The 20,392-nt window shown below is 42.4% G+C and overlaps 2 protein-coding genes across 3 annotated transcripts; one reads left to right on the top strand and one right to left on the bottom strand.

Annotated features, from left to right (window-relative positions):
- Window positions 1–6,780: 6,780 nt before the first annotated feature.
- On the bottom strand, window positions 6,781–15,854 carry LOC118359856 (NEDD8-activating enzyme E1 catalytic subunit-like). 2 transcript variants are annotated; one of them, XM_035738705.2, is made up of 17 exons: window positions 15,504–15,853; window positions 15,369–15,407; window positions 14,744–14,864; window positions 14,579–14,659; window positions 14,385–14,467; window positions 14,102–14,182; window positions 13,925–13,968; window positions 13,768–13,832; window positions 13,516–13,671; window positions 13,238–13,340; window positions 12,928–13,041; window positions 12,620–12,673; window positions 7,997–8,033; window positions 7,812–7,893; window positions 7,537–7,637; window positions 7,276–7,394; window positions 6,781–7,180 (listed from the first exon to the last, which is right to left on the bottom strand). In XM_035738705.2, exons 1-17 carry the CDS (start codon window positions 15,521–15,523, stop codon window positions 7,092–7,094), a joined length of 1,389 nt encoding a protein of 462 aa, XP_035594598.1. In that variant the 5' UTR covers window positions 15,524–15,853; the 3' UTR covers window positions 6,781–7,091. The 2 variants fall into 2 exon arrangements, with proteins under 2 accessions (XP_035594598.1, XP_035594599.1); XM_035738706.2 differs by lacking the exon at window positions 15,369–15,407 and having other exon boundaries at window positions 15,504–15,854.
- A 1,200-nt stretch (window positions 15,855–17,054) lies between these two features.
- Window positions 17,055–20,300, top strand: LOC118359857 (PRA1 family protein 3-like). The gene is made up of 3 exons (XM_035738707.2): window positions 17,055–17,427; window positions 18,200–18,417; window positions 19,243–20,300. Exons 1-3 carry the CDS (start codon window positions 17,249–17,251, stop codon window positions 19,419–19,421), a joined length of 576 nt encoding a protein of 191 aa, XP_035594600.1. The 5' UTR covers window positions 17,055–17,248; the 3' UTR covers window positions 19,422–20,300.
- The last annotated feature ends 92 nt before the right edge of the window (window positions 20,301–20,392 follow it).

Below are 20,392 nucleotides of genomic sequence, written 5' to 3'. Positions count from 1 at the left end.
TACACTTTATTTAACCGGGTAGGCCAGTTGAAAACAAGTTCTCATTTACAACTGCGACCTGGCCAAGATAAAACAAAGCAGTGTGACAAAAACAAGACAGAGTTAGACAAACGTACACTCAACACAATAAAAACATATATGTACAGTGTGTGCAAATGTAGAATAGTTAGGAGGTAAGGCAATAAACAGGCCATAGAGGCGAAATAATTACAATTTAGTGCAGCACAGGCTTGGGCCTTCAGCAAATTACTTGTATGAGAATGATAAAGACAGAAGAATTTTGTCTAGAATAACCGCCTGAGCTGCAAAATAGAAAGTAAATATGATTTAGGCCTATTCTGCTATCTAAATATGTCATGCTGTTGTGTGTTATGTAATGGCCATATAATTGCATATTTTATTTTTATAGCTGTGTGGGGCTACTGTGGTGATCATGTAACCTAATGAATCACACTTTTTCCAGTATTTGGGAGCATGGACTGTAGGACTTATATTAGGCATATTGACTGTGGTATTAGTGATTTCCACTCTGCATGTAGGCTCGATATAGCTATTTACGTTGCACAGTCCCATCACACAGAGGTTATACAATTTGATTTGATATCCATCACGGGGTCCCAAATGGTCAAGACTATCTATAGCCTATTCTTATTGCCAGATCTGTTTACTCTATCAGCGACTGCACATGCTTCTTCAACTATTTTGTAAAAAAAATATATATTTATAGGCCTGTGAGCTAGGGTGTCTTTTTAAAGGGAGCCCTATATTAAAAACGGCTATAAACACAGAGTTCTAAAACTATTCTGCAAGACACCAGTATCCAAAATGATAGCCTAAATTGCAATGCCTACAAGATGAAGGCACCCTATTTTTTATTTGGAAAGGCCTAAATTAAGAGAATTTAGATCATTTTGAATGCACACATGGATTTCAATAAACAAATGGATATGTTCTATTCTCTTTGATTTAGTTCCTATTGCAACTGACAGTTCCTATTGCAATGACAATGGATTACATACTGACTGAACTGAATTAATTAAATGTTGAAATATGTTGGATTGAGGAGGTGCACGTATCATGCAGACTTTTCACCTTAATTGGCTAGTAGGCAAATAGGCCTAAATGAAGATATGACTATGGTTGTATGCCTCCAGAAGGGCATCATCTGAGGTTGAGGGGTGCTTTTCTGAAGGCGCATGGTGCTGTGGTGCTGCATGGAGATCACAAGCTCTTCAACTGGGCAGCAGTGTCGCAATGGAGGGAATAGCCTATATTGGAGACTACCTAAGACCACCGCAACATAGTTATTGTAAAGTGTGGGAACAAGCTTATGCCAGACTTAACCTCTCCCTTGTTCATTTCAAAGTCCATATGTTCATGTCAAATTATTTTTAATTCATATTAACCCCTCCTACAGGATATGCTTTGGCAAGATTTTGAGTGATGAATTAAACATCAAAATCTTCAATAAAAACAATATTCTGAATGGCAAAGACTCTAGTGGTCATACATAATTCATATTCTGTTTCATTATTCCTGGTAGATATTACTGGTTATGATTGCAGACAGAGCCCAGAGAATGAGATGGTGCAATATTGAATTAATCATGCATGGCGATGTCCACATTTTTTCCACATGTTGTTAATAAGTTACAGCCTTATTCTAAAATGTATTATAAAAAACAAATTCTCTCAATCTACACACAATACCCCATAACGACAAAGCAAAAACAGGTTTAGATTTTTTTGCTAATTTATTCCAAATAAAAAACTGAAATATAACATTTACATAAGTATTCAGACACTTTACTCAGTACTTTGTTGAAGCACCTTTGACAGTGGTTACAGCATCAAGTTTTCTTGGGTATGACGCTACAAGCTTGGCACACCTGTATGTGGGGATTTTCTCCCATCCTCTGCAGATCTTCTCAAGCTCTGTCAGGCTGGATGGGGAGCGTTGCTGCACAGCTACTTTCAGGTCTCTCCAGAGATGTTCGATCGGGTTCAAGTCTGGGCTCTGGCTGGGCCAATGAACGACATTCAGAGACTTGCCTCGAAGCCACTCCTGCATTGTCTTGGCTGTGTGCTTATGGCAGTTGTCCTGATGGAAGGTGAACCTTCGCCCCAGTTTGAGGTCCTGGGCTCTCTGGTGCAGGTTTTCATCCAGGATCTCTCTGTACTTTGCGCCGTTCATCTTTACCTCGATCCTGACTAGTCTCCCAGTCCCTGCCGCTGAAGAACATCCCCACAGCATGATGCTGCCACCACCATGCTTCACTGTAGGGATGGTGCCAGGTTTCCTCCAGATGTGACACTTGGCATTCAGGCCAAAGAGTTCAATCCTGGTTTCATCAGAACAAAGAATCTTGTTTCTTAGGTGGCTTAAAAAAAAAATATATATATACTTGATTTATTTAAAATATACTTGCAGTGAAGCCGCTCAACAACTACATCATATTAGTCATGTAACTCCCATCCAGAGCGACACACAGAAGCAACCAGGGTCAACACCCTGCTCAAGGGCACATCGACAGATCTCCCACACGGTCAAAAACGGGGATTCAAATCAGCGATCCATCAGCCCAAGGACCCAACCGCAAGGCCAATAGCCCTCCAAGATCCCCCCCACAGTTCCCCAAGAGCTGCCCTGCAACCATCCAAGCCCCCCTCTGAGAAAAAAATATAATATTCCATTCCAACCAACAGAAAGAAAAGAGAAAAACAAAGCAAAACAGAAAACAATGCAAAAAAAGACATCAAGGACAACAAAAATCAGAACAGCAAGGCCAACTGAATATGTTTAAGTGCATGTATGGCACTATTTACATGTATGTGTGTCCATGTATGTGCACATTTGAATGAGTGTGTGTGTATATACATGTGTACAAACACCTGCATGGCATCCGCCTCAGGCAAACAGGCATTAGCTGTAACAACACTTCCCCTAAGTGTCATTAAAACATACTTTCTGTTAGGTTTAATTTTGACTTTATTTTTTGGTACTTTTATCTTTGACTGTCATTCTATCCCCCACCCAGCAACTCCTCTCCAATTCCACATCTCAATCCCCAGCTTCCCTCAGCCATCTCTGCTGGCCACCCTCTTCGGATTTCTATGCACCATATAACTTTCAACTATGCTGTGATGTTTAACGTACAATTTGAATCTATCAAATCAAATCCAGAGTTGAAGATAAATACATTTACTAAGAGTATTAGGTAATTGACTGACCCAGTCTCTCCAGATCTCCAAATAGTACTATTTCTAGTGTCAATTTTAGATAAATGTTATGCATTTTCAGCCATTCCTGAACCTGATCCTAGAAACAGGCTAGAGGAGGGCAATATCAGAATAAATGGTCTATTGATTCTGTATCCTCACAACAAAATCTGCAGAGCTGCGACGATTGTATACCCCAAATATTCAACATTTTGTTGGTGGCAAGAATTCTATTTAACAATTTTTGCTGAAAAGCAGTCTTGAATCTTGTGTCACAACCTGTACCATGGAATCGTTACATCAAATCTGTGTGGCACAGCTGTCAACATCCTGGTCCTCAAACAAAACTGGTATGCTTTCCTATTTATGCTATTTTTATTCCTCTGCCAGTTTTGATCCTTTAAATTGGGCAGACAAACTGGTTCCCTACCTCCTCCCACTGCCACATCCATTTTTGGGGTAATGCTATATTCAATTGGTTGTAATCTTTGATTGAGCAGACCTTCCCATACAATTCTGAACTCCATTAAACATATAACTCTACCATTCCAATATAATTTAAAAACAGAATAGCCTTTTAAAAAAAAGGTGTATTTTATCAACCAGCACATTTGGGTTCAGCCATAATATTTGTTCTATCTTTTCAGGGGAATGAAAGTGTAGCCAGCTGTGCAATGCTTATTTGAAAGATAGATACTTTGAAAAAATGACATATGGCAATCTGCACAAAGGCAATTTTAAACAATGGATAAGATTTTCTTAGTAATCTACTTGTGAACCATCTGGGATCAAGTACAACTTTTAAATAAGTGAAGCTTTTAGAGAGGTTTAGTGCTTTTATATTTAATCATCTCAACCCACCCAATTCATATTCATTATATTCAGTTGAATACATTTAAAAACTGTTTTACAATTTTTGACATTTAATACTATTAAGAATTCTCTGTCTTAGGTCAGTTAGGATCACCACTTTATTTTAAGAATGTGAAATGTCAGAATAATAGTAGAGAGAATTATTTATTTCAGCTTTTATTTATTTCATCACATTCCCAGTGGGTCAGAAGTTACCACACTCTCAATTAGTATTTGGTAGCATTGCCTTTAAATTGTTTAACTTGGGTCAAACGGTTTGGGTAGCCTTCCACAAGCTTCCCACAATAAGTTCGGTGAATATTTGCCCATTCCTCCTGACAGAGCTGGTGTAACTGAGCCAGATTTGTAGGCCTCCTTGCTGGCATACACTTTTTCAGTTCTGCCCACAAATGTTCTATTGGATTGAGGTCAGGGCTTTGTGATGGACACTCCAATACCTTGACTTTGTTGTCCTTAAGCCATTTTGCCACAACTTTGGAAGTATGCTTGGGAGACCCAGCTTTAACATCCTGACTGATGTCTTGAGATATTGCTTCAATATATCCACATAATTTTCCTACCTCATGAAGCCATCTATTTTGTGAAGTGCACCAGTCCCTCCTGCAGCAAAGCACCCCCACAACATGATGATGCCACACCCGTGCTTCACGGTTGGGATGGTGTTCTTCGGCTTGCAAGCCTCCCCATTTTTCCTCCAAACATAACAATGGTCATTATGGCCAAACAGTTCTATTTTTGCTTCATCAGACCAGAGGATATTTCTCCAAAAAGTATGATCTTTGTCCCCATGTGCAGTTGCAAACCCTAAGTCTGGCTTTTTTAAAATGGAGGTTTTGGAGCAGTGGCTTCTTCCTTGCTGAGCGGCCTTTCAGGTTACGTTGATATAGGACTCACTTTACTGTGGATATAGATACTTTTGTACCCGTTTCCTCCAGCATCTTCACAAGGTTCTTTGCAGTTGTTCTGGGATTGATTTGCACTTTTCGCACCAAAGTACGTTCATCTCTAGGAGACAGAACGTGTCTCCTTTCTGAGCGGTATGGTCCCATGCTGCGTGGTCCCATGGTGTTTATACTTGCGTACTATTGTTTGTACAGATGAATGTGGTACCTTTAGGCGTTTGGAAATTGTTCCCAAGAATGTACCAGGTCTTGGCTGATTTTATTTGATTTTCCCATGATGTCAAGCAAAGTGGCACTGAGCTTGAAGGTAGGCCTTTAAATACATCCACAGGTACACCTCCAATTGACTCAAATGATGTCAATTAGCCTATCAGAAGCTTCTAAAGCCATGACATAATTTTCTGGAATTTTCCAAGCTGTTTAAAGGCACAGTCAACTTAGTGTATGTAAACTTCTGACCCGCTGGAATTGTGATACATTGAATTAAGTGAAATAATCTATCTGTAAACAATTGTTGGAAAAATGACTTGTGTCATGCACAAAGCAGATGTCCTAACCGACTTGCCAAAACTATAGTTTGTTAATTAACAAGACATTTGTGTAGTGGATGCAAAAACAAGTTTAATGACTCCAACCTAAGTGTATGTAAACTTCAGACTTCAACTGTAGATAGGCACACTTTATCTTGACTGGTTTAGCTTCCCAGATAAAGCTAAATATTTTTTGAAATTTGAAAAACAAATCATCAGTAGGCAGCGCCATACGTGAGTGAGTAAACAGATATGACCAAGGAGTTAATCAGGGTAATATTTCCATAAATAGACAGGCATTTACCACACAATGGTTGCAGGATATTTTCTATTGAAATTCATTGTGGAAAGCTCATTTATATCTTTGTGATATGAATACCAAGTATGTCTACTTCACAGTCAGCCCAATTTAATAGGTAAACTACAGGGTAATGTAAAAGTAGTATTTTTTAAAGATCCAATACGTAATAGTGCACACTTTCATAATTAGGTTTTAGTCCAGAAATGCTATCTAGAACTTCAATGAGACATTGCTGGGATCTAGCTTGCGGACACAATATAATACTTTTTAAGCCTTCGATTTCTAATCCTCTAATGTTGTTATTTGATCTGATTTTAATAGCTAGCATTTTGATGGCCATAACGAATTGATATGGTGACAGTGGACACCCTTGTTTAACTCATCTTGACAATTCAAAACTGAGAAGTAGCTGCTATTTACTATTTTACACCTGTGGTTGCGCTAATATATATCACCCATTTTAAGAAAATAAGAAAAATGAAAAAAAAAAAAAATCCAGTCTTTACTTTATCGAAGGCCTTTTCAAAATCCCCTATAAAATACCTGGCCTGGCTTCTTACATGTTTCATGAAGTTGTATTATTTCTAGTAGTAGTTGTATATTATATTTAGGCACCTTTTTGCAAAAAAAGCGGGCTGTCATGTGCCTTTTACAAAAGGAGCATCTTCTGTCTGACATCTAAAATGTTAGTCCGTAATCGTAACATGGTGTTTGTATGTTCACAGATGAAATTTCACATTTCTGTTTCACGCATGGCTTTTCTTACAATCCTAAAAATTTACAGATGGATTTTCTTACAACCCTAACAATACGTACGTTCAAGCTTTTGGCAGGTATCTCGCTCCACAAAAGGTCCCCCTGATACCATCATTTTTATTACAGTCGGTGCTATATAGTGGTGTTAGTTGTATAGCTCCATCTAGTGCACAGAGTAAGGAAACCCACTCTGCACCAACTTTCATTAACAAAACACTTTATTGCAGAACAGTTGTCATTATGTATATAAGGAGAAACTACTTATTTTGAATGGGGGAAAGAAGACATCCATTTGGAGCAAACATTAATAAGTAAAACATAATTGTTAAGGAAAACGTTCCGACTGATTACATTGTAATGATATAAAGTTGTTGACCTTCCACACTACCCGCCATAATGGATCTTACATACATGATCAGTCTCAAATATATTAAAACAATACCACGCTGTATCACTTTCCCCAAAGGTTGTCAAATGTCTTGATAGATTCTCTATGTGTACTTTGACAGTTTTAAGAGGTGAGTTTCAGCTTGAAGAGGACAGTCTGAGGTGTCGTGATATCTGCCACTGCTAGTTCCTGTCCATCAGACAATCCCAGTTCTGCAACACCACAACATTACATGTACAAGATGGCCAAAACAAACATAGGTTTATATACTCTACCATACACATATTTGAAGAAAAAAACATCTTACCTTTCAAGGTTTTGCAAAGGTTGGGTCTAGTCCTTTCTTCAATTGAAGCTACAGTCTGTAGATATAGTGTCTTATTTTTCCCTTCCAGGGTTGCTGTGATGGCTGGGGACTTCATTTGTCTGGAAAAGATGAATGCTAACAATGCCAACTTCACAATTACACCTTTCAGTAGCGATAAAAAAAAAAACTGCCTCTACTGTATGAAGACATGACAGACATCAATATCAGTCAGTCAATCTGGTTACTAACAGATGTACTCACAGGGAGGCGTTCTCAGTCAGGTACTCCAGGACCTCCTGTAGCTTGGCAGAGGGTGGGAACTGTAGATCCTGGGGCACCTGGCTACAAGCTGAGCAGTTCTCCTGTCAGACCAAACAAGAGCATGAAGACACAAAGTACTTCTGACATCACGCCACCCCTTTACAGCCTTGTGACAATAGCACTGTCAGTAACATTGGTACAGTTCTCCTTAATAAAATGGGCAAATATATACCCATTAAAGACACTCATCTAGGTACTCCTGAGACATTACTAACCTTTCGCTCTGCCTCGAATGTGTAGGTGTACAGTCCGTCCACATCATTAAATACCAGATAATTATTCAGTGGAATATAAGCGCTGCAAAGTCAGAGAAAAGTAATTTGATACCTGGTATGAAACTGACCTGTTCTCTACAGTGAGTGAATCATGTGAAAACAGAATTAAAATTCACAGTACTAACCTTGAAGCCATTTTAAAAACTTCAGTGGAGCAGGCAGCTACAGAGCAACAAAAAAGTTAAGTTACACTACTTGAAAATGTACAAAAGTAGCTACTTGTAATCAAGTTGGGATCCATCAAGATAAAATTAAGCTTACGTATGTAACCACGGTTATATTGGTATCACTCCGCGGCGGAGGGATACATCAGAGGTGAGAATTTACAGATTTACTCCCGTGTAGACCTGTGTCACGGTTGGGGTCTGCCTCATATATATATATATATATATATAGATCCCATGGCCACGACACACGTTCTCTACATCATTTTTGAGGCGCCTCTAGCACCGAAGAGGATTGGAACGATCCATATAGCTCACATAACAAAGGTTATGTATGTAACCACAGTTATGTTTCACTATACTGGATCACTCCGATATATTGGTATACCTGTACCAGATTTAGTCAGTGCTAGAAGGACCTGGCCAGCCGGTGGCGAAATCCCAGTGTGGGACCGAGACGCAGGGGCCGTCAATGTGGAAGGGGGGTCCCGGCACAATGACTGGAATGAATTGCAAAAAATTATATATATAAAAAAATATATAAAATAAAGATATAAAATAAAGATCGCTGAAGTTGGAGACTTCTCTCCCTCACTAACTTTGAACATCTGCTATCTGAGCAGCTAACCAATCGCTGCAGCTGTACACAGCCCATCCAATTTACCAACCTCATCCCCATATTGTTTTAATTTACTTTTTTGCACACCAGTATTTCTACTTGCACATCTATCACTGTGTTAATTTGCTAAATAGTAATTACTTCGTTACTATGGCCTATTTATTGCCTTACGCCATTTGCACACACTGTATATATACTTTTTGTCTATTGTGTTACTGTACGTTTGTTTATTTCATGTGTAACTCTGGGTTGTTGTTTGTGTCGCACTGCTTTGCATTATCTTGGCCAGGTCGCAGTTGTAAATGAGAACTTGTTCCTGGTTAAATAAAGGTTAAATAAATCAAATTTAAAAAAATAAAGTCCCTGGAAGGGGAGGCGATGCCCAGGGCCGCTGAATCAACCGCAGAGGGAGGTGCCACATTTACCCAATAGTTCCTAGCAAAGGGGAAGCCCAGCTGGCCGCAGCACAGATATCAGCGAGGGGCACTCCTCTCAGTAGAGCCCAGGACGCAGCCACACCTTGCGCCACCACAGCACTGGCCGGCCAGCAAGACGGTATGCTGTTATAATCCAAGTCCACGATCCTAAGAGAGCACCCCTGCTTTGATAGCCCAGCCCGCAGGACTCTCACCATAGCAGACAAAGAGCTGGTCTGTTGTTCTCACTGACCGTGTCCGCTCCACATAAGCAGCTAGTAACTGCACAGGGCACATCATGCCGGAGGGAGGCCCAAACTTCCGCCACTGCCGGGGGGGTCGTAAGCAGACAGGATAAAAGGGGAGGTTCACATGCCTGTCTGACAGAACCTTTGGAAGGAATGAACCTGACATCCCTGAGCCCAGAGGAGCTCCCGTGCCATAAGATGGAGGCGGTGGGACCTCAGTCGAACTGGGAGGCGTCTGTGCTGACCAGCTCCCGGCGGCACATCATCAGCATCTCCACCACCCTACCTGAGAGAAAGGAGCGTCAGTGCCACCTCAACAATGCCCTGAGGCACTGTGCGGTCACCCAACCCTGACAAAAGTGGTCGAGGCAAGATAAGATTGCCTGAACCCTTCTGGTGGACAGGTGTGGTCTCGAGGACTGAGTTCAGTTCCATGCCAACGAAGGCCACCCTCTGGGTGGGCGTCAGACGACGACGCTTGTCGTTTACAGTAATGACCAGCCCACCGATGTGGGACAGGATCGTCCAGGTAATTGAGGATCAACAATCCTCAGGACGTGAGAGGTGCCAGGACAGCATCCATGCACTTCGTGAAAGTACGGGTTGCCAAGGGGAGGCCGAAGGGAAGAACCATGAATTCCCTTCGAAACGAATTGGAGGTACTGCCAATAAGCTGGGTGAACAAGAACATGGAAGTACGCATCCCTCAGGTCCAGCGTCACAGACCACTGGTCCCTGGACACGGCCTGCAACACGTGGGCTGGGGACAGCAGGTGGAACCTCAGTACCCATTCAGGTTGCGGAGGTCCAATAAGTGGAGAAGAACCCACATATCCTTTCTGATGTCTTGATCCTGTGGATGGCACCCTTGTCCAGGAGTGAGGAGATCTCTATCCGCAGGGTTTTCAGAGAGTCGGCCAACATGGTGACACGAAAGCCCCTGAAGGACGGGGGCCGGCACCGAATAGGAGTTGGTACCCCTCGAGCATTGTGGACAACACACAAGGGGACTCCACACCCTCCTCCCACTTTGCCCTTTGAGACGGAGAGAAGCAGCCGAGGAAGGGTGTGTCAGGGGTCCTGCCGGGGCCAGCCTCTCCTCTGGTGCCCAGAGTGCCTGGGTTTCCCAGCCACGTCCCTATGGAGGTCACGGTTGACAGGTTGTTGCTCCACCACACACTGTGCCTCTCCCCTCTGTCGTGCCTCAGCACGAAGAGATTGGGCAGGAGGGGGACCCCACCGTCGTTCGGGTGCAGTTGGGTGGCAACGTTTCGTCTGCCTTGGACTCGGGGCCTGAAGAGGTGGCATGAACCGTCTCAGGGTCTCCCGGTCCCTACGAACCTTATTGGTCTCCTTCAGAATGTCATCAGCCTTTGGGTGATGGGGAGAGTGGCAAATATGCTCTGGAGAGCAGCTGAAAGGCGGGATTAGGCCAGCCAGGGATGGCGCCGGGAGATAACCACCTGCGCCATGGTCCGGCCGTTGGCCACATCCCTCTGGTGCAGGGAAAGCAGGCAAGACACCTCCATCGCTTCCTGTGTGCCCTCCTGCATCTGGGGCAACAAATGCTGCAGGTAGAACTGCAGCAGCTTGGCCGCGTTTGTAAGGTGGCCAAGAGAGCAGAGGGACCCAAATGTGGCTTTCAAGTCCGCATCAAAGACTCTGGGGTGTCCCAGCTTCAGTCGCGGGTTCTGCCGTATAATCTCCCAGTCCGGAAGACCATGGCAGCTATCATGGTGTCCATGGTCGGGTACTCCCAGAGGTCGAGTGACATTGCACCCGCAGCATAACTCCATGGTCCAGTCTCTGCTGTGAGTCGGAAGCGCCCCCTGGCAGAGGCCCAGCAAGGCCTCGTGGAACTCAGCAGGGATGGGGACAGATGGAGAGTCACCACTATCCACCAGTTTGATGTCCAGTGCAGTGGCTACCTGAGTGAGTAGGCTCCTCATTGCCTCTCGAGCCGCTGGGGGCGATGAAGCCCCGCTGCCGGCTTCTGATGGCCTGTCAGCTCGGTAGCCCCGCTCACGGTGGTGAACAGTGCTAGGGTGTTCCTAGGAGATGATGCAATCATTGGCCAACAGGGAACAGCTGTCGTCGCCATTGAAGCTATCAACCTCCTGACGCAGGGCATGAGCCCTCCATTCCAAGGTGGTCCCAGCGGTCCGACTCCTGCCCCTGTCCATGACTGGCAGCAGATGGGCTGTGCCTGCGGTGGCCCCAGGCACGCTTCCTGGGAGGGGTACTGGGCCTAGTAGAGGGAATAACAGCTCACTGGCGCACCACTCCTGAGGGAGCTCGTCCCCAGCCGGAACCCAAGCCTGGCCGACTCACTCACACATGGCTCAGGCGTTCAGAGAACACCACACAAAACATACATCCAGTACAGCGCTCCACTGCCCTCTCAAACCCAGGTCAGTGCATAAACAAGGTATGTGGATCCCCAGGGGGTGCCACCATCACACGTATCACAAAGGGAAGCCATAAGCTCAGCCAAGCCAACAGAGCAGGGGTCCGACGCCCTGGGAGAGCTTATGTCGTGACCCACTTGGAAGAGTAGGAACCCGGTGAGGGATAAATTACCCAGTACCTCTGCAAAGAACAGGGAAGACCCATGTGGGAAAAGCAGGCAGACAAAACAAAAAACAACCAGGTAATGTATTTTTAATAAAAAAAATTATAATGAATTGGATTTTTACACTAACTGCAATATTACCTAGCTGGTTTAATATCCAGGCAGTAAAAACTCCATTAAGGAACTCCAAAGTTAATGTCTCAATGTAGTGGAAAGCCCACCATGATATTCTTACACTCTACAAGGAGAGGAGAAGGAACAAGGAAAAAAACCCTGCAGGGTAATTAGCAGAGAACCCACGTAAGCGGCATGTTAAAGCAATTCACAAAACACACATAGAACAAGCCAGTGGGTAAGCTGTATAAGGTAAATCGTAGTGTAACGCTAACGAAACAAATACGACAAACCACGGGGGGAAGACACAGATCAAACGCACACAGCGAGTGGAGCTCTCAATCAAACAGCCAGTGAGTATATTTCCACACAAGATATTAGTTACCAGTGACTTACCAAGCGAACTTCAGAAAGTTTGTACCTCACACCATATGGACGTCCGCCGAGAAAATTAAAGACGTGTCGCGGCCATGGGGGTCTATATACAGCAGCGGACCCCAACCGTGACACAGGTGTACACGGCAGTAAATCCTCACCTCGGATACATCCCTCTGCCGCAGAGTTATACCAATATAGTGAAACGTAACACAGTGACAGTCAGAAAGGGTTTCCTACCAGCTATTACAGCATTAGTTGACGCGACAGCAGGGATGATCCTCTTCACGACGCCTGAGGCAAAACCATGTGAAAAGAAATCTAGCCACACTGTTCCCAGATTTTTTACAACCAATACTTGTAAGTGGGGGAGGTCGGGTTAATACAATTTCAACTTAGAATTGTAATAGGCCTACACTGCTCCCCCCATCCTCATTTTAAATGGAACAGAACCCAAATGTTGCTTGTACTATATCGTGTGTATAGCCAAAAGCTGATATAGCATCAGAGTTCTGCCAGACAGGTTGTTACAGTATGGTGCTCCTCACCTTGTGTTAGTCTGTATGTGACTCCTGTGATGTTGTAGTCAGCAGCTCTCTCATGGGCCCTCTGGAACACCCACTGAATGTGCTCAGGGTTATCCCCATCCAAACCAACACCCTCTGAGGGACAGACAAGAGCCTGTGTCATTATCTGTAATTCTCTGTTATAATAGGTATTATGTTGATCTTAATGAGTGTTATGAAGGGATTATGGCCACCTAAGGGTACAGTGAGCAACAAGACAATTATTTGTTGCCCTTTTTGATTCCAAATCGAGAGGTGATAAGACAATGAGAAGTGTTATTCATGGAAGTACCTCCAAAAGGCTCGTCTTTGGGCCACTGTAGCATTCTGACATACTCAACGCAGTGCTCTGGCAACCGCGGCATAGACGCAATGGTGCACATGGGGAAATTAATCTAGGGACAAAAATAACAACACATTAGGCTATACAACACATACACCAAAGCGGTCACTGATAAGTAACACAAAATGGCTACAGTACACAACTCACTGTCCAGCTTAAAGTAGTGGGCTACTGAAGCAGTACAATATAAATATTATATTTGACAGGTCTGAGAGAGCTTGTAGCACCTGTGGTGGGTAAAGCGCCAGAGTGCAGTCGATGCACGCGGTCATGCCAGGCAAAATGACCCGAGCATTGCCTTTGAAACCCTCCGTCCCACCGTCAATGAGGGGGATGATGGAACTGGGGTCCAGAACACCATCATTGTAGCTCAGAAGGGATATCTGTAAATGGGGTGATCAGGTAACTGGGGTGATCTGACATTTTACATACATACACACAATCCACATAGCCTATAGTTCATATTAAGACATACATACCAGCATGCCATTCATCCAACGCCTGGCGATGATCGAATCTAATCCACAAACAATAATGTGGAATTCTACAAATCCAATTTAAAGAAGTGTGTCAGCACCATTGTTAAGTACAAGTGTTTTTAGAAAATTCCATAAAGTAAACAAAGTTTGCACTTACGTCTATAGAAAGATTCATCAAAGTCTTGTATTTTGTTGAAGTGTCTAAGCAGAATATGAATTAAGAAAAAGAATAGAACATACTTCTAGTACTTCACATGCTCAAGCTTAGTAATGCAGTCATTTGTACGGGGTAAACCTACACTCCGGTATTCTACACTTCAGTTGCAAAGGATACGGGACAACTTTACATCCAGGGATGCGATTATTGACAAAGTCAGCAGCCACATCTGCTTTTGGCCGGCCAACATCGTTGGGCCTAAACAAGGTATAGAGGTGAGCACTGACATCTGCTGATGTAAAAATGGCTTTATAAATACATTTGATTGATTGAGGTGTATGTTGTAAAGTAAACTTTTAAAGACACTTTCACTTTGTTTCCTCTATCAAACGAGAACACACTAAGGATGTTATTGATAGAGTAAGGGCCATGGGAGAAGGTGGGAAAGGCGAGCCCAAACCTGAAAAGGAACTGCCTGTTGAGGTTGGAGATATCGATGGTATCCATGTCAACAACATGAATGTGACGAAAACCTGACAGAGCCTAGATCAGAACAAGGAAAAACCACACATTAAGTTACTGAGCAGAAATAGAACAAGAGAACAAAACCCTTTCATGCATTTGCACCTGGAAGCTGGACATTCTCTCTCATACCAGATTTTTGAGCAGCTCACATCCAAGTCCTCCAGCTCCAATGACCAGGATTTTGCATGTCTCCAATAAGAATCCAAGGGACTGAAAGGAATATCAGAGTTTGGTGTGGAGAATGCTTTTCTCTATCCCCTAAATAAAAGGACATGTTATTATCTGATTCCTTACCTCAATGCTTGCCTCAAAGTCAGGATGAGTGAATGGGCCAGGTCTTTCCAGGAACTTCTTCACATGGTTCCATCGGCCATCCCAGTCTCCACTACCTCCATGTCCTCCATCTACAGCCATTCTGCACAGAGAAAACAAGATGCTCTGCTGCACATATCAACCAGCAATCACTCAAACCTATCACAAGTGTGATGGTGAGTCAAAAATAAATGGCTAACTACGTAGATAAATATAGGTCTGGAGCATGTCAATTAACATCAGGATGATTTCCCTAGAATAGCTAACGTTAATCAATCATTCTATAAGTGAAAATTCAGACAGCGGATGCTGCTAACGTTAGCTACCAATCATATTAGCTAACTAGCTAGATACCATATTAGCTAAGGTAAACTGGTTTTCTTTGATGTTGAATTGGGCACACTTCGACTAAGCATGTTCATGTGCCTGGTTCTTAGAATCAGCTAGTTGTCTACTCGAATTAGCCCAATTTCCATAGCTAACTGTGTGAAATTGTTGAGTCAATGAATTTCCACACTCCATGCTAACAGGCTAACTTAGTTAGGTAGCTCACTAACGAACAGTGCAACTCAAAGCTGCTGCCAGTTTCAAGCATTTCGTCACTAACTTCTCAGTCAGCTCCTCTATTTTCCTTCTTTTCTTCTCCCTAAAGAGGAGAGAATAAAAGAAGGTTCAATGCTTAACAGCAGCATAATGTCGATTATGTCAGCTAGCGACAATAAATATCATTTTTTGTACTTACGGCTCCTCGGCATCCGCCATACTTTCAAGGTTCCATGTCCTCACTGGCTGTACTATATGTTCACGAAAATCAAACCTGCGTTAGCATATGTGGCCAAAATTCACAGGGATTTGCAATGACTGTACATGACGGATGTTCTGCGCATTATGTGCAGCACAGCGCAATTGTGATTTCCATCAACATTAATGCACTTGTCTTACTCTCGCGAGAAGCTAAACTGACCACAACAAGAACCCGAGCCAACCGAAAGATGTTATATTATATTGACAAGACAGTCGAGTGACTTCTCTAACAATGGAAATACATGTCCTCAAAGAAAAGCAGGCAAGATCAGGTGGGGCCATTCTAGCTAACGAGAGGGCGGATACACTTATGAAGAACAGATACAAGTCCGATATAAAGTTGCCGAAAAACCACGTGCGTCCACTAATATCAGTGCATTTGTAACAACCTAACTAGTGGTTCCCAGTAGAAGTGAGGATACATTTTTCCAAACGCTCCACGAAGGAAAGGCGGTCCTGGTGGTTTACAAAACTAAAAGAGAAAAAGTGACATCCACTCTGAATTATCCCATATTGGTCTTTAACAGTCAGTCCAACCTGTACTGTGCAAGTAGGCTACAGTAATAGTAAGTCACCATAGAAACAGATGCATGTTAAATTCACAGGTTTTAGATTTTTCCACTCAATGCCACACGTCAACAGAAGAACAACAAAATGGTATGTTTTAAGTCAAACTATGCACACATCAGGAGACTACTTTTGAGTTCTGTAAAAAAAATGTTTTAGTGTAGTTAGCCTTTCTAATTCAATTTCATTTGATTAGTAGTGTTTCTGTAGTGGATGGGATTGCAAAGAAAATGGCTACTAGGTTGAAGCAAATAATCAAAATATAATTATGTCAGTTAGGTTACTTTGTAGCTAGTTAACATTTAATTGAGAAGGTTTTTGGGAAAACCTTTCCATCTACCAGAATACGGGGAGGCCCGTAATTGTTAATTGTTTGAAACCTGAACGGTTTACTTAATTATGAGGCTTGTTTTACCTTACTTGAATGTAGACAAAAGCCAAAATCCCTCCACATAATCGTGGAGGCAATTTTTTTTTTTATAAAGACTTACTCATATGCTTTTCTCCTGTTCTATTGATTTTCTTTCAACTTTCTATCATTGTCTAGCAGCCAAAGGCATCGTAGTCCTATTAGCAACCAATGATAGTTGCATATTTCAATCACCCCTCTTTCTAAATGTCTTCCTTCTCTGCCCATTTTAGAACGGCGTTTTACTGCAAATAGAATTCTGGAAAATTCACGCGAAGGTCTACAGTACATAGCTGCGCCTAAAATGTTAAATAATATTTTATCCAAAATATAAACTAAATATTCGGATCTGTTCCATCAGCCTTATTAATTGAAATGACGTGTACCTACACTACTTTGGTACGTATTAGTGCCCACGGGGGGTGTATACCCTCCACTACACGACTGAACCTACCCATTACGAAACTTATATTCGATAATAAGCTTCACGTTTTGGTTGACCAAATGTGACACTCGTATTATCCTCCATTAAAAAAAACATCCCAATTCGTGCTCTTATTTTCGTTAAACAGATTTGTGGCGAAGTAAACCCTCTCGCTTCGCCTCTTCCTCTCTGCCCGAGCCCATCCTATAAATTACTTTGGCAGCTAGTCTCTGGTATTACTGTTCAGTTGATCTGTTAAAACATCCGAGTAGTGAACTCGGAGATGGCAAGAATGGAGCTTGCACCGCTCAGACCATGGGACGACTTCTTCCCAGGAGCTGATCGTTTTGCTAAACCCGATTTCGCAGATTTAGCTAAATGGAACAATCGGGTGATCAGCAATTTGTTATACTATCAGACCAATTACTTCGCAGTGGCCGTCGTGGTTTTCCTGGTCGTGGGGTAAGTCAGCTTGCTAGCATTTTCCACCCAGCTGCTAGCTATCTTTATTTGGTTTGTCTGCAGTCTGATTCACACCAAGTCATGGCTACGTAATTGTCATGCACGGGCATTTTATTTACAGCAATGAGCAAGATTTCCCTATCTTTTCATATTCTCCTCACAACTGCAACGACGAAATAAGAGATGCAGTCATTATCATGTGATGGAATTGGAATGGAGTCTGGTACTAGCTGGCCTGCTAAAAACAAATGTAGCTATCAGCTGCCTGCAACTGTGTGAACGGTGAACATAATTACTAACGTTAGGTGGTTTAGGCCTGCTTGTAACCAATTTATCACAAATTGTCATTTGGGTACCTTTTTTTAATATTTTGAAATAACCATTTGACAGATGAATTTCCAATGTTTTCTAAATATATTTTTATAATAGTTTCTACAGCTTATTTAACACATGAATGATAAAGTTGTCCAAGCAGTTGGATCCTTATCTCAGCCACACATTGCATGTACAATGTAGAAGTGTACATACAAAACTGCTCTTCGGGTATTATATGTGTCCTAATTGCTAAATTGCAGCTACGATAGTTTGAAAACTCTCGTATTATTTTTGAAAATGGCAAAAAAGGAAAGGTGTTGCTCTTATTCCAGCCACCAGGGTTTGCTGTTCGTTGCTTTTATCGTGTTTTACTGCTGCCCAATTAATTGTTTTGCATTGCCATACAGAATTTGAGTGGATGTAGATGTTTTGTGTAATGTGTTTCCCATCTTTGTAGATTTCTGAACCCTCTTGGGATGTTTCTGGGCGGGGCAGTGGTTTCTCTGGTCTTCATGGTTTCGGTGTGGGCAGGAGAGAACAAGAATTTCATCAAGAACTTCAAGAAGAAAAACCCCACCCTGTTTGTCATTGCTGTCATGGGAACGAGCTACTTCCTGCTGTCACTATGTGGTGGAGTGATGGTCTTCATCTTTGGAATTACTTTTCCCTTGCTGTGTGAGTCTCAGTATATTCCATACTCTTGGGGACAGTTCCTTGGACACAGAGGCTTTATCTGTGTTTGAAAAATCTGACCCTTTAATGTTTGATTTTTGTTAGTCACACAATGCACTCAATAACTAGCATATAGATTTAGCCTAGCATTCAGGCCTTTTTCCAGTGGCAACCTCCATTGGAATGTGGTGCAAACGTGGATGATTAGTCACAGGAGGAGGAGCAAACTGTTTTTTCAACCACTCCCATTCTGACTCATTGAATGGGTTCAATATGGGGAATGTGTGTGCTTCTTCACCTTAAGAAAATGCCCCCCCAGTTGAACTTTCAAGAACATTGTTTTGGAAATAAATAGTCAAGACTAACTGCTAGATTCTGAAATGCACATTACAGAACACAATGTTTTTAGGGTAATTGGTGGTTCTGAGAAAAGGGGTGCAGGCAACAGCTGCCACATTGTGGTGGGGATCAGGAGGCAGGCAGTCAGTGCCAGAGCCCTTCTCAAGAGGGCTGTCCTGTGGCTGCCTGCGTGTGTTGACTGGTTGCTATGTACTGTCTGTACAATACTCGACTACATTTACTGGCTTACATCATGCAGTCAGCATCTCTGACGAGGGGAGTAAAGATGCCTCTCCTTAACCATACGTGTGCATTGTATTTCATCACATATACCTGGAAACGAATTATCCTTCTCGGTTGAAGCTGCATCATTTTAGTTTAAGGCACAAACGTCATGTTTCCATCGGTCAGAATAGGAAAATACCATCTCCATTGGGAGTAGCGCATCGTGAGCGGGTAGGAAACTAATCCAGCCTTTCTTCCTTGTAGTGATCCTGGTCCATGCGTCTCTGAGGCTGCGCAACATGAAGAACAGGCTGGAGAATAAGATCGAGGGAGTGGGCATGAAAAAGTCCCCAATGGGCATCATCCTGGATCTACTAGACCAACAGGAGGAGAAGATCAACAAGATCCAGGACTTCCTGGAGTCTAAGCTAAACAAGGAGTGAGGGGAGAGAGCCAAAATGTTACCCTCATTCAATTCAACATGGTTTGCTTTTTCCTTTAACACTAAAGTCAAGTGTTGATTTTTACTCCGCATAATGTCAGTGCTGTTACATTTCCTCCATTTGTCATTCTCACTCCATTTTGTTGTATTGAATGAACACTTTTTAATTTTTTTTAATACATTTTGTGTCAAAGTACCTGATTTCTTTAGAGCATTTCAGAAAGATTTGTACAGTCCTGTATGGATCGTATGTTGGGGGAAGGCACTCGGCACAGTGAAATGAGGCATGAGTGTTTCTGTATATTTGCCCAATAATGTTCAAAGGAACACAATACACATGTTGTCATTATGTAATTGCGATATATATCAAGCTGAATGCCAGAATGCAGTAACTATTGCACGTTAAAACAATTGTGGTCAGTAGCGTATCTTCTAGATTTATTATCTTAAATAAATAAGCAAATAATTGAATCAGAATCAATTTATTTGCTACCTCAGATAACTATTTCCTCTCCTAATGCTGAACTAGTGTCACTGGGCTCCCCTTCTATTCACTGGACCAGTGACTGCATATTAACAAGTAGCAATAATATCCCTCTTGTTACTTCAGACCCTGTGGGTTGGGCTTGAGATGAACATTTTCATCTCATGGCTATGCAATATGGGAAAAGGAATGGCAAATGCAGCTTTATTCATTCAAGTAATCACGGTGTATATGTTTATGTTGTGCTTTCATGTCTCATTGAATCTACTTGTGTATTCAGCAGAAAACAAGTGTTTGCATTATATAAAACAGTGTCAAGCACCAAAGTATTGCTGAAAAAGGAATCAATGCATGTTACCTCTACTATTAAATATCACACCCATTATGAATGCCTGATTGTGCATTGGGGTTCTGATTATTTCCCCTCAGTAGCAGATGATCTGGGATTTTATTCTAAATCCACCATAATAGCCTATCCAATTCCAGGG

Source organism: Oncorhynchus keta, chromosome 27 (genome assembly GCF_023373465.1).
Source record: "Oncorhynchus keta strain PuntledgeMale-10-30-2019 chromosome 27, Oket_V2, whole genome shotgun sequence".
Taxonomy (NCBI): domain Eukaryota; kingdom Metazoa; phylum Chordata; class Actinopteri; order Salmoniformes; family Salmonidae; genus Oncorhynchus; species Oncorhynchus keta.
This window is presented reverse-complemented; position numbering and strand designations above follow the sequence as displayed.